Below are 14894 nucleotides of genomic sequence, written 5' to 3'. Positions count from 1 at the left end.
TTCTAATAAACTTAGACTATATATATATATTGTCTAATGAACAATTTAAAAAGTCAAAACGATTGACCTAAAATAAATGATAGAAAAGCTAGGTTTAGGTGTTAATTAGGGGTTAAGGTATAGGAAGGGTGCTGGTCAACTATTTATGATTTTTAAAAACACCAATTAATCCAAACCGTCCATCTTTTCTTTTCTCTTCTAAACCGTTGGTTCAACCCTTAACAGGATAAGAAACCCTAGCCTCTCCATTTCGGTTCAAGAGGGAAAGAGAGACCCTAAGCTCCTCCTTCAGCCCTCTCACTTGCTCCGCCCGTTCCTCACTGCCTCCATGGTTGCCTTCAATTTCTCGCTGATTTCTAGAATCGCCCTCACTAGCTCCAGCAGCTCCTGCTTCTCCCTGGCCTCCTTGGTCGCGGCGCTCATCTACGCCGATCTCGGCCTTGATGGGGCGATCGGAGAGCGAGGCGAGAAGATGAGTGACGTTGTCGGAGAGCGTGTGGGAGTGGGAAACGGCTTCACTGCAGAGGGAGAAGAGGTCGGCGAAGTAGTGGTGGTGAGAGAGGAGGTAGGATTGGATTTTGGACTTGATTTTGAGGGAGTGGGAGTCGAGGCGTTGGATGAGGAGGTGGAGATCCTATGCTGAGAGCGATGTGGTGGGGTCGCTCAGGTCCTGCGTCGAGAGGAGCTCTTGAATGTTGATTGAGTCGAGGAGGGCGTCCATTCCAGCTAATTAGACTGTCAAGAGTGGCCGGTCGGAGGAGAGCCTTAGGGTTTTTCAAGGTAAACATCCATCTCTATCTCTCTTGAATCTTAAAACCCTTATTTTGATCCATAATCGAACGATGTCGTATTTGCTTCTACATCTTCACCATGACTGGGTTGTTTAAAGTGTGGGGATTTAGTCATAGTTGGGTTTGTTTATAGTCTTTTTGATCTTAAATGTCAAGGCTATTATATGATTTGTGTTTTTGGGTTTCTGAGTTACGGGCTTTTACTTTGTTAGTAGCTTTGGAGTGTTTGTGGTTTTCATTTTCAGAATTGGGTTTTGGTTTGTGAATTGAAAATTTAGGACTTTGAACTTATTACAGGTCAGTCGGCTAATGGATTTGATAGTGCACAGACTCTATAGCAAAAAGGAGGTGTTCCTTTAGAGAGCTTGTTAGGTAAGCTGAATATGCATTGGCCTTGATGATTCAGGGAATATTTAGAATTTGAATAGAATACTATGTGCATTATGGTTTGTGTTTATGTGCTAACTTTGTTTTGTTTTCTCGTAAATATTGGTCTTCAAGTTTAAGAGTTCGATATTGATTGCTGTGAAATATTTTCAGTTGAGGTCTAAGCTCTAAGACTAAGAGGGTTGATTATGTTCGATGTTTTATGGTTGTATGTGGTATGCCTGTGGTGTTTTGAGTTGATGAGCATGATAGATGATGATTTCTATTGATTCTGTTAAGTTGCATAGCTACTGTTTGTTCTTGTTTGTCTATTGCTAGTTTGGTAGTTTATATGGTGATTGATTAAATATAGATGTGTATCAGCTGCAAAATTATATAGAAACCACCCTCTTATGTGTTAATCTGTATCAAATAAATATGCATACAACATTCATATTATAAACTTGTTGGATATACATGTATTGGAATTATGTTTTTAATCCAATAGGGGTCTTCACTGGTTAATGGTTTTCTAAAAAGCTTTTCATGTTTTTCTGTAGCATATCTCCTTTCCCTTAAGGTTTATTCCTTGTTGTATCATGTCAACTGCTTGAACCTTTTGTTTTTACTAGATTAGTATCATTTATAAAAGTTATAGTCTCTCATTTCTTACATTATTGATGACACCTATTTCAAAGGAAGACACTTGCTGCCACAGCTGCAGCTGAGGCTCTAGAGGCGATGATTGTTTCAGAGTCTCTTGTTAGGGAATTAAGATATTACAAACTCGTCAGTGCATTGATGCCTTGTTGAATTTATTATACATTGTCTTTACTGGATGACAAGTTGATGACTAGTGACATGTGAACACAAATTTGATTTTTTTTTTTTTTTTGGTTTACAAACGGAGCTCAAACGAGCTCAAACAAAAAACAACTAAATATTAAAGCATGAAGCAGATCTTCTAGCTCTAACAGTAGAACTCAAATCATCAAGAAAGGCTTGTGCAGCATGCACAGGGGGGTCTTCAAAGCTTATGAAGCCCAAATCATGGGAGATACTACTCTTTGCCAAAGCATCAGCAGTCATTAGATTCACGAAAAATATGGCTGAGCTTAGCATTTTCCATTCTAGACATGAGCTTGCAACAACCATCAAGGAGGGAGCCTAAAGGATGGAGAGCCAGATTTGAACTGTGCATCAAATTAACCAAAATTGCAGAATCTGATTCAACTTCTAAGTTTGAAATCTGCAACTTAACAACAAGCTTCAAACCATAAAATAAGCCCCAAGCTTCAACAGTAAGGATTTCACCAACTCCCAAATTAATCTGAAAACCAATAATCCAAGTACCAGCATGATTTCTAATCACTCCATTTGCACCAATCTTCCCAGAAGCAGTAGCTCTAGTACCATCAATATTTAACTTGAAGAAATTTAAGGGAGGCAACACAAATTTGATTTTGATCTTAGTAGCAATTGCTTCTAGTATTCTCACAATCGATTGTTATATACTCTATAGCTATATATATACATGCATATATGCATACACATGTGGTGATATACTCTGCATACACATTTGTTTGCACTTGGCATCTTTAGCTGCTGACTGCTGAATTTGTAAATAATTCAATGTCCATCTTTCTATCTCTGTTGTAACTGATTTAACAATGTTGTAGTTATTCTCTTTATAATTTCTGAATGCAATAAGGTTTGTTGCGGCTGCACATAGCATGGAAAAGATTAGAGGATGTACATGACATGATTCTCATCTTGTTGAAGTTTCGAGAACTCTGCGCTCATGGTAAAGGAGAAATGAGAATGTAGTAGTAGTTCTATATGTAGATTAGGAGTAATATGTATTGTTATTATATATTTTTATTCTTACACTTAAATTGATTTTGTAATTGATGTGGATTATTGACATTTAATGAAGAGTTACTTTTCTTGTTATATCTGAAGTTTAATTCACAATCAAACGACATAAGTGCGTATAACAAGCAACAAGAATGTGTAGTTTAATAGACAATCAAACGACATAAGCCCTTCTAATAAATAAGCAACAAAAATATGAAGTCCAATAAACAATCAAACAACATAAAAGTGAAGTTAAACGAATTATCATGTGATATAAATGATATAAAGTGCCTCATCAGACGACATATATATGTTGTTGGTTTTCCATTCAGACGATATAAAGTCTAATAATTTTCTAAATTTGATAACATCAGACGACATTAAATTGTCATTAGAAACCTCATCTAACCACATCATGTGAATGTATTTGTCGTTGTAGGTTATGTAGGTCGACGATTATATGTAGTATAAGGTTGTATCACACTACATCTATTTCGACAAATCTTTCATTTTTTCTTCTTTCACTCGACATTTAAATGTTGTTGGTCTTTTATCGAGACGACATAAAGTTCGGAAACATTCCAGACTTGTCAAATTTCAGACGACATATTATATGTCGTCTGACTTGCACTTACATGACAGTGGAGAACTGTCGTCTGATAGCCTATCAGACGGCAGAACCTCAGACGACATATGTTTTTTCTTCAGACGATAGTGCTCAACTGTCGTCTGATGCTATTTTTGGCATAGTAAATCCATATTGTTTCCTGTAGTCATTCATGCCCAATAATCCCTGTGATGTACGTACGTACAGGCTAGGATGTTTATAGGGTACATATGTACATGAATGCGACAATATCTTCCTGCACAAGCAAATGTGGGATTTGTGGAGCATCGGTTTAGAATCTCCAAACAATTTTAAACAAAAATCCTATTTTCCGTGAAGATAAACGATGGAAAGGAGACACATGTACCGTATATTAGAAAAGCTGAGAGAGCGCTGAAGAAAAAGCGAGGTAACTCAGGTAAGTTATCAATTATGAGGCGTCGTTTGATATGAAATAGAAAAAGAAAAAAATGTGTCTCACTCTCGTTTATTGGACCGGGTAGATTACTAGATTTTGGACCCTTTGTATTTAGTTTGCGGTTCATTATCAGGAAAACCCCAGTTATTACTTGCTGGAAGTAATAGTGGATAATTTACAGAACCGCCAAATTCTGTTGTTAATGGATATCACTGAGCCAGGTTCACTCAGAATCTCAGTTTGAGATGGCACTGAGCTTCTTCTCCTGTTGTGCTTCAATTGCTCCTCAACAGCATCAAGGTTTCTTCTTTTTCTCCTCACTTCTCTCTCTGCCTTCTGTCTGATCAAAAAGCTTTACCTTTAACTACTTCAAATTCCCATTCTTCATCTTCTGTCAGCAAAACTGAACCTTAGAGGCAACAAAGCCCTTGAAGATGTGAAGAGCCTCATCAAAACTGTTGGGGTTCCATCAGTTGTGTCCTCTCCAGTAAAATCTCTTCAGAATGGCAACTGGGTCAAGCTCATATGCGGCGCAAGCTTCGAGGTAATTGGTAACAACAACAATGACCCTTAAGCTTATATGCCAAGTTGCCAACTCCCTGACACTAACTCTGCTATATGTTCTTCTCTAGGATGTGGTTGATATACGGAATCTTTCTTTGGTTTACACTCTTGCTGGAGGTAATTGAGAACTCTTAATTTAGAAACTTTGTTTATTGAACTAGTCACTTTTGGTTGAGTGAGAAACTGAATTTATTGAATGGTGTTGTTGCAGTGGATTGCATAGACTGTGCGGCAGATGTATCGGTGGTGAGCGCGGTAAATGAGGGGATTGATGCAGCATTGGAGATTTTCCCTTTTCGAAGGCCTTGGGTGATGATCAGTGTAAATGATGATGAGGATCTTCACTTTCGAAAAGCTGGTGATTAAGTACCTCCTTGTTTACTTTGTATAGCATGATAAGCATTGAAATGAGTTGCATTATTCCATTTCTCTAGGTGAAATTTGCATCAGCTTTATGTGGCTCATGTTTTAACATTATTGTCAACATAAGGTTGTGATCTGATATCTCAAGGTTAGGTGCTTCAGTAATTCAGCTTGAAAACAATGATTTCTTTGGTTCTTTTCAGTTACCAATATTTGGTGATGGCTAACTATAACTGAATTGAGTAACATCATAATTGTGAACAGAATTTGATCCAGAGGAGTGTCCACTTGACTGTTCAAGGCCTTGTGAGAGAGTATGTCCTGCTGATGCAATATCTTTTGAGTCTGGATGGTCAACAACAAAATTCTCGTATGGCAACAAAACACCGACCTCAGTAAAGGTTTTGTTTTTCTTTTTGGAGCATATTTTTGATGTGAAACTTCTATAGGTAGTGTTGACTTTTTTTTTATCAAAGATCCCTTTCTGAAACTGTTAGTTAAACATGCAGGCTGGAGTATTAACTGAACGCTGCTATGGCTGTGGCCGCTGCCTTCCAGTTTGCCCATACGATAAAATAAGTATATACATATGTCTAATATATACATTGTAGCTGGCCTTTATCATGTCTAGATTGGTCCCTTTTAACAAAACTACAAAATTGATGTAGGTGTGAGCACATACATAAGAGATACTGCGGCAACCTCTGAACTTCTCAAAAGAAATGATGTTCATGCTATAGAGATTCATACAAGTGGAAGGTACAGTACCTTGATCATTAAAGTAATAATATCGAAGAACTTTTACAATTTTCATTGGAGAATACAAATGTTTGGCTATCACTCTGTAGTCTGTACTAAGCCTCAGTTTCTGTAGGCAGATTGCTCCATTTAAAGAACTTTGGGATGGTTTGGGAGGTTCAATCAAACATCTTAAACTAGCAGCAGTAGGTGTTTTATCCATCTCTGCTGTTTACTAAGTCACTATGATTGTCATGTGCTGATGTGCACAACTAAATGGGAACCTAGTAGAATATCTTGGGAGATCTGATATAGTTGTTATCATTTTCAGGTTAGTTTACCTGATCATGGAGAGTCAACTGTATCAACAATGAAGGCTATGTACTCCATTATGGAACCGGATTTATCTTGCTTCAATTTATGGCAGGTGTGCTTCCTATCACTGTACTTACATGTAAATATGAATGCTCCAAGTATTATCACACGATATCATCAACATAAATTGATTTTCTCTTTTCTGGCATTCTACCTTTATGAATCTGAAGTTGGATGGGCGCCCCATGAGCGGAGATATTGGTCGAGGTGCCACAAGAGAATCAATCGCTTTTGCTCTTCGTTTAGCTGCTATAAAAGAAAGGCCTCATGGTTTGTGCAGACGATTCTCCATGCTTTTTTGAGAATATCATTGTTGTTTTCCAGCCTCGGACACACAAGGTTTTCTTTTTTCTTTTTGTTAATCCACTGGTGATTAATATGGCAGGTTTTCTTCAACTGGCCGGTGGCACCAATGCTCACACAGTTGATGGGTTGAGGAAAGTTGGACTTTTTCAAGCGACATCCTTTACAAGTAACATTCTCCCACTTTTTAGGTTCAAGTACTCATTCTTCACCATTGGTCTTATATTCCTCATATCTTCTTAACTTCTGATAGAGAACTCGAGGGATGAAAACTCAACAGCTATGATTGGTGGTGTTGCTTATGGTGGCTATGCACGAAAGGTCATTCCCCTTTATTAGCATCATACAATGTGTCTTTCACTCATGTTTGAAGGCTTAGGCGTAAATTGGTTTGTATATATATTCAGATTGTTGGAAGAATCCTGAGTTCAATGCAATCACAGCACGGCATTACTGGGATTGAGGATTATCCAGAGCATCTCCTTCAGGCGCTTAGAGAGGCCCTAGCTTTAGTTGGAAAACTCAAATGTTACCAGTCGTTCTAGATAATACAAGTAGAACTATCTTCAAAAACCAGGTATGCAACTGTTTCATTAACATACTTTTAGATTATGAACAGGATTTTTCAACAAACCGCCAAAAAAGCTTTTGCATTTGGTATTAGGATTCAACCATGAACATTGTACATATATTTGGTAGGGTGCGCCAAACCTTTTTGGTATTAGGATTCAACCATGAACATTGTACATATATTTGGTAGGGTGCGCCAAACCTTGTTGTAGTGCAACACAAGGATGACTCGTGTGAGCCCCAATAGCAAGCTATTGTGGTGGACTCACCCTTTTAAAAAATTAATTTAATATCGTGTGAACACTTGGTTCACATATCAGATATTAAACTGATAAGAACAGATACTACACTTGATCTTAGCCAAAAGGCCGAGAAAGGTATGATTTGTTCAACCAAACTCTTCTCTTTTTATAGAACCATTCAAATTCCTGCTTCTGCCAATAACCGATGTGGTACTGTTCACATTACACAAACAGCAAAGTCTAGGAGTGCTGAACTTGGAACACCTTTCTAAAATGTATTTGTGATTTGTATTAACTCCAAACTAACCCAAGTCATAGCATTGAATCAACCAGTAGTATTGCCCTTCTTAGCCAGGTCTATTGGATTTGTAAAGGACTTCACTAACACAAGTTTCTTACGAGTGGCCCTGAACTAATGAAAGATGCTGTAGTGCAGGTTTTATATATGCAGGAACGTTAGCATGTCATAGTTAAAGAACATTAGCAAATTTCATGGGTGTTGAAAGTTGGCAGCTGGTCTACAAATAGTGAAAGCCGTCACGGCAGTTTCATTCAACTTCAATTCTTACTTCACGTGGGAGGAGTTGATATGTCATTAGCAAATCTCATGGGTGTTGAAGGTTTTCAGCTCGTCGACGAATAGTGAAAGACGTCACGGCAGTTTCATTCAACTTCAATTCTTTCATCACTCGGGAGGAGTTGAGTTTCCACCTAGGCCATTTTATTTACAAGGTGGGTGTATATACAGAAGAATCCTATCAGTTCCCAGTTAAATTCTATTGTTTGCACTTGGACATTCTGGAACAAACTTCCTGTGCTTCAAGCCTTCAACTTCATACTCTACACATTCAAAAACCTCTATCGATTATGGCCTAGAGGTTTTCATACTTTACATGATCCATACTTTAAACTGGGTTTTGATTCTGCAACCTGCTGTATGCATGATACAAAAGAAAACTATTTGCTTCTCATAAGCAGCTCTATTTCACAAATACCCCTAAATGTCTAAACCGCTCTATTTCACATGAAAGCTGGGGTTGTTGTCCTACGTCTACGAGAGTCAATTAGTTAAAAACATCAGCCATATCCACCAAGAGTGGTAGCAGCAGGACCTTAGCCGAAGAACATGGAGCCCTGGACCTTATTATGGAGCTCTTGAACTGGGATTGTCTCTGATGTTGTGACACTACCTTCGGCTGATGGAAGTTTCTCAGAGATCTTCAAACTTCATGTACTGCCCACTTGTGCTGCAGCAAGGTGCGCATAGTGGTTGTAAGATTTAATGCAACAGAAGAACCTGGTGCGATTAAGAACATAATGAAACAACTGGAAAATGGAAGATTATAGATTATTATGGAGAACCTGTTAACAAAAATTTGTAAACTAAAATTTGAGGGGCACCCACAGAGGTGCGCCCTTTCAAAAATAGGCGTATGCCATTTAAAGCGCCGCGCACACGGTATTCTTTAGTAAAAGGCGAAAGAATAGTTCGCTTTGTGCTCAACACATGGCTCCGTGAGTTTTACAGACTTGAGTTTCTCTCTTTTGTAACCCTCGAGATAGATATATGTTGCTCTTCTCTGATGTGGGACTGGCAGCGAACCTGGTCTTAGGACTTAGGAGTCTTAGCCGTAATTTACGTACGACCATGAACAGCGTTATAACTGGCTTTTCATAACCCTCCTTTGAGACTAGATATAGATAAAAAGAACGAATCTACCTTCACAACTCCATTCTTTGGAGGAATCCTGAGCAAAAGCCACCGGTGATCTTGCCAATCTCACATAGTTTCTGGTCCTTCAGAGCTCAAACTACTACCAAGCAAAGGGGATCTCCCATCGGACAGTATAGCTTCACCAAACCCATCGATTGTACATTGTTAGAACAATCATGTCTTGAACGATGGCTTCTTATAGGGAAGGTAGCGAATATCATTCATGTAAACCATCAAAATAACCGGTGGTTACTTCTTCAGCCAACTCAAATACTTGTTCCTATTATTACAATCGGATTACATAAGTAAAATTTCACTGCATTTGGTAGGGTGCCCCAAACCTTGCAATAGTGCAACACACACGTGTGAGCCCTAATAACAAGTTATTGTGGTAGACTCATCTTTTAAAAAATTAATTTAATATCATATAAACCGATAGCTCACATATCAGATATTAAACTCATAAGAACAAATACTACACTTGATCTTAGCCAAAAGGCCGAGAAAGATATGATTTTATCATTTTTGGTTCGCCTTTTTTTATACCAACTCCCTTCTCATTCTTATGTCAAGTTAGCGATGTGGGACAAGATTAATATTTTATTTTATTTTTTTCTTAACCTCAAACAACAAACATCATTCTTCCTTAAAAAAAAAACACAACAAACAAACATCATTAAACAAGCATACATCATTAATATTCATAGACCAAAAAACAAAAACCAAGAAAGTTTCTTTTTGAAAACGAAAAATATATTACAACAATTTAATTCAGTCAAAAAAAATCATTTTGCTAAAAAACTTTTTATTAAATAAGTGAGATTTGAACTCATGACTTCAACGTCGTTGATTAGCCTATCTAACCAACCACCCAGCCACAAAATAGAGATAAAAAAAACATGAAAGTTTACTAATTAAAGAAAATCATTTCAATTTCCACCACAAAGCTAAACAACGTAGAGACTAGAGTATCATCGTTTGTAATATTTTTAGACTATTTACTTCTTTTTTAAAAAGTTGGTAGTAATTAAAATTTAAGAAACTAATTTGAGGGGCACCCACAGAGGTACTCCCTTTCAAAAATAGGCGCATGTTACTTAAAACATCATGCACACGGTATTCTTTAGTAAAAGGCGAAAGAATAGTTCGTTATGTGCTTAACGCATGACTCCGTGTTTAAAACAATACCTGGTTAGTTTATTTTATGTCACCCACACTTGACAGCTCTTGCTCTCAATATTGATGTGGGATGCATTGCGCCTATCACTTCGGCAGCATTAAACCATAATATCTACTTCTTCAAACTACTTCAATATAATCATCTGATTTATCCCCTACTATATCGTTATGATCAACTCCATATGACCTTTACTAGATAAATAATAATCAACGAATTTTCTAAACTTCCTTTTGTGCCAACATTCAAAGAAGAAAACATAAGCAACAGATGAAAAAAAAAACAAAACAAAACAAAAAAATGAAACTACCATAGATAATCCTTCATGCTCAGTCCCATAGGACCTTTGCCCAGGGGTTTGGCTGTTCTACTCCATAGCTTGGTTTGAAGTCTGAACAGAAAGAGTCCTAGTTCTAGGAGGAAATGGTTTTCAGTTCTTGAACGTTTTGGAATGGGATCTGATTTCTTTTTCCTTTGTTATCCCTAGCTAGAATCCAAACCCGAACTTGATAGGAGTCCTAAGAGCCCATTGACTCAGGGCTCAAAGATCTTGGGGCCTAGAAAAAAAGAAAAAAATAAAGCTTATTCTATGATCAAATACAATTAAATAATTAATGAAATGGACAATTAATGTCACAGCTCCACTTTTAAACACAGGAAGAGAATGATACTGACTGTAATTAAGGGGCCAAAACAAGGGGAACAAATATGTTCTTCTCGAAATTAGTGTTAACATTTAATTTAATTTCTACTCGAAATTGTACCCAAAACAAAATAAGGTAAGTTTTTTGAAAAAATAGAAAAGAAAAGAAAAGGTAAGAGTTTAAAATAAGTTTCATAATGTAAATAGAATTCCTAAAATATAATCAGCAGAACATTTTGGATGTTTTATAATTAGAATATGAATTCATAGTTTTAATTTCTGAAATATATTTATATATATATAATCTAGAATTAAACTACAATTTAAAGGCCCAATTTTGAAATTTCGACTCAGACCTGAAAATCTCAGGTCCGGGCCTGCTAGAATCGCAGAGGAAGTGAACTGATCGAAAAGGTGGCCAACCATGCATGTTGCTCTTGGAAAACAAAAACAAAAGCAAAAGGAAGTGATCGGGTATGTTTTGGTCTCCCACTATATATACATATCTAATGGTGTTGACAATTTCCTATTGTCGTTACGAGTTACAATTTCAGTGATATACAGACTATAATGTAGGGTCGATTTGCATTTAGGCCATTTTGAGCACGCCATCTTTGTATATAGTATGTCAGTATCTGTTATATTGCGCATTAAAATGATTAGATCGTGATTGACAAAGAGGATTACTATTAATTCTGCTCGATTTGTTGTATCGTACTAATATGAATAAAATCAGTACAAAGAAGATTACTATTATAGTAATTCTCTCAGATAATATGGTCGGTCAATTATATACAATTTGTATATGTGGCATGTCCGTTGGTGTTGTGAGGAAAACAATGTTAAAGATCTGGGGAAAAGATAAATAATAATACAAACAAAATTATAATACCAACCATCCTTTAACAATATAGACGCTATTAAAGACTGTCAGGCTTAAACGTTATCATTCACCTGATTAAGAGAATCATAGTCAATCACCATTTGGATGTAAATACAATTATGAGAAGTATTATTTTAAAATTAAGTTGTTTTGTTTTTAACTTTTTTATTTATATCTAACGGTGGTTGATTATGGATCTATTGGTCAATAACTAATTATGATGACTGCAGACTTTTTTTTTTTTTTTTTAACATGACTACAGGCTTAATATATATATATATATATATATATATATATATATTGATGCATTAGAAAATTAGCAAATAGCGTATAATATACTCTGGCGGTTGTCGATTAGTGATTTTTGTACCCTAGCAAAGATCAAGTAAACCTTTTTCTTTTCTCAAATATATATTGTTGATTATTGAAATTGAAATGCTTTACAGATGATCGGTGAGGAAATGACATGAGTCCAAACTCCATGTGTATACAAGTCTGGTCAATCCTGAGGGGCTGCAAATAGTATAATATCACACTAGCTATATAGTAGTGTTTGTATAAACAAGAAAACAAAACAAACATATGTAGATGTGAACTACACTAGTTGAAATATATAAAATTCAAGAGAGGGTCGACTAAATGATCGAGGGAACACCAATTGGGAATTCAATTCATGAAAAACAAGTAGAGGGATATATATCAACCACATACGTGCTAGCTAGGCATACTTGGATCGAGTCAAAATTGTCATTCTTACTTATTTAGTGGTATAAATGAGTGGGAGACCTAGTGTGACATGGTTGGCTATGACGTAAATATCTATGCAAAGACGAGCAAGAAATGTGTATAATTAATGTATATATCATTTGTGAAAGCTTTGGTTATCTCATGGCCAAAGTTTTGAACAAGGCTGACTTTTAGATTTTGAGATGAACCAGAGAAATAGAGTAATCGATTGTCTAGTTAATTTGTATATATGCACGTACAATAAACATATGTAAAGTCTCACAATGTATGAGTAGTAGAATTTCCATGAGTGATGATCTCACTTCTATCCAGATTTATCGTAGGTATGTGCGATTTTGAGTTCTGAATCAATAATTACCGAGAAGTTACTCCATTATCTATTTCTACTATCTTACTACAAAAATTAGCTTGTTCATCGATTTGAGTAGAAAGTTGTTTTTTTTTTAATTATACAAACAACTAAAATGCTACAACGAGTTTATCGTGAGTCGAACTCATAACTTCCCACTTATAGAAAGAGACTAATGCCACTAAACCAAATGATATCGTGAGTAGAAAGTTTTTCGTTTGTTCATTTTTGTTATTTATATAGATTTATCTTTCTCTATTATAAGTTCTAAGTAGATATTTGAGTCTCTGTAGATTTATCTATCGAGTTCTAGCTTTTAGGCATATTAATTTGTTTACTAGGCCACTAGCTAAATGAAAATGCTTACGATTTAGCTTGTTGGACTCAAACCTAATAAGAACGCGATGTCAGAAGATGAAAGTCTCATTGATCATAAATTACATAATGGAAGAGAAGTTCAATGTTTTGAAGGATATTACAAACATACCTTTCACTTTAAAATTGATGATTCATAGGACCGTTACAATTTCTAATATGTGGGAAATTTATGGATTAATTGTGCATTTTACAAAAGAGAATGGTCATTGTCGTATGTTTTATGTTTTAATTTTTGATAAGAACTTGTCAATTTCACATGCTTTTGAATAATATGACATTTTTATTTAATATTTTTAAAATATTTTCTTGTCACATTTATATGTTTCTATATTATGGACGCATAATAGCTAGTTTAGCCGAATTTAGGACGAATATGTCATTTTCTTAGCTTTTTCTAACATTAAAAATACATTTTGTGTCTCTGTCATAATTTATTGTTTTATTATGAATACATAATAACTAGTTATCGACTGCAGTAATATTTAAGAACTTTTTAACTTACAAAACGGAGAACTTTTTATTTTTTTATATCTCTCGTGATTGAGTGTAAGAATTTGATAGAGTAGCTAATGTAATCTAGTGTTAAAACTTCAAAGTCAAAACGAATAGACGTCACGGCGTCCACTAGCATATTGATAGTATGAGTTGTATAATTAGAGAAAGGATATATATATGCCTGATTGGCAGTTGTATAATCGTCTTGACAGAGCTGAAATATTGTAGGAGCTGAAAGTTGACTACCTTTCATGACCCGAAAACAAAGATTATCTATTTATCTTGATTCTTGAATATACTATGTCCAAATGTTAGAATAAATAGAAATTAAAACATGATACAAACCGACATGTGTTAAGACTAGAGAGTAAGCTTGGAGATATAGGTGTAATGTGGAGTACCAAAGTTGGGGGTGTTTGGCAAGTCTTCATTTCTCTACTTTCGAATGAGTGGGTTGGCTCAAGAAACCAATAGTGCTATGACCGATCAAAAATGAAATGTTTAAACCGGATTGACTGTATAATAATTGCAAGTCACGTAGAGGGTTGGCAGGGGAGCAAGTCCCGATCAACAGAAAATGAAACACACACCAACATAAGAAATGGCAATAATCCTCATTCAATCATCCATGCTTACTTTGAGCAATGGGAATAGATAGTTTGCAACCGCATTTGCCAACAACGGTAATACGTAAAAGTACCTCATCACTAATAGTTAAGATCATTACTACTACTCATACTTTTAAAGAAAATAAATCAACAAAAATAAAATAAAATTCAACAACAGCCCCTAAGTTAAACTCAACAATTAATATATATAAATGAACGCTACTTATCAGTATATCACTACTTGTCGTCTTTTAGGATAAAATCTTGTATCTAAGTAGAATGGTGTTATTGTTATCTAGACAATGTTGATATTTGTTTGTGTCCTCGTTACGGTGATGAGATTAGTTGCCCTACAATAGTTCTTGAGATCACCTTTTCCCTTCCAACACCAATCAGGTAGGATTATCTTCTCTAACATAATTTATTTGCTCTTCTAAAAATAGAAAAAACATCATTCCTTTGTTGACAATCGATTCTAAACTAGAACACACCAAAACGTCTCATCACGCATTTCAATTTTTACCCCAAAAAAAAGAAAAAGAAATTATAATAAATATTGGTTCTTAATTTCATGTTCAGGTAATTAATGTGGTGAACATAACTGCTTTCTTAATTGATTACTTTAAAAAAAAAAAAAAAACTGCTTTCTTAATTAGCAGAAACAAGAAAAACGTTGCAAATTGATATAAAAACGTTAATGGCAAGT

At 35.6% G+C, this 14894-nt stretch overlaps 1 protein-coding gene and 1 non-coding gene across 2 annotated transcripts; both read left to right on the top strand.

The window, feature by feature from the left end:
- The first annotated feature begins 251 nt into the window (after positions 1 to 251).
- LOC101307474 lies at positions 252 to 3109 on the top strand. The gene is made up of 3 exons (XR_184314.1): positions 252 to 780; positions 1089 to 1163; positions 2869 to 3109. It is a non-coding gene; the product is annotated as an uncharacterized LOC101307474 (transcript).
- Positions 3110 to 4243: 1134 nt separating this feature from the next.
- LOC101307188 lies at positions 4244 to 7789 on the top strand. The gene is made up of 14 exons (XM_004295031.1): positions 4244 to 4339; positions 4438 to 4583; positions 4672 to 4720; positions 4815 to 4961; positions 5231 to 5367; positions 5476 to 5545; positions 5635 to 5725; positions 5841 to 5910; positions 6036 to 6131; positions 6250 to 6349; positions 6465 to 6551; positions 6636 to 6703; positions 6790 to 6959; positions 7631 to 7789. Exons 1-13 carry the CDS (start codon positions 4285 to 4287, stop codon positions 6925 to 6927), a joined length of 1254 nt encoding a protein of 417 aa, XP_004295079.1. The 5' UTR covers positions 4244 to 4284; the 3' UTR covers positions 6928 to 6959; positions 7631 to 7789.
- Positions 7790 to 14894: the final 7105 nt, after the last annotated feature.

Source organism: Fragaria vesca, linkage group LG3 (assembly GCF_000184155.1).
Source record: "Fragaria vesca subsp. vesca linkage group LG3, FraVesHawaii_1.0, whole genome shotgun sequence".
Classification (NCBI taxonomy): domain Eukaryota; kingdom Viridiplantae; phylum Streptophyta; class Magnoliopsida; order Rosales; family Rosaceae; genus Fragaria; species Fragaria vesca.
Note: the sequence above shows the minus strand (reverse complement) of the source record. Positions and strands in the feature narration are given on the sequence as shown.

What these genes read in the sequence shown, in the direction of transcription:
- LOC101307188 (XM_004295031.1), top strand. Translation starts at nt 4,285, where the DNA reads ATGGCACTGAGCTTCTTCTCCTGTTGTGCTTCAATTGCTCCTCAACAG. An exon ending in TCTTCACTTTCGAAAAGCTG is followed by an intron (nt 4,962 to 5,230) that starts GTGATTAAGTAC and finishes AATTGTGAACAG; the next exon opens with AATTTGATCCAGAGGAGTGT. An exon ending in ATGGTGGCTATGCACGAAAG is followed by an intron (nt 6,704 to 6,789) that starts GTCATTCCCCTT and finishes ATATATATTCAG; the next exon opens with ATTGTTGGAAGAATCCTGAG.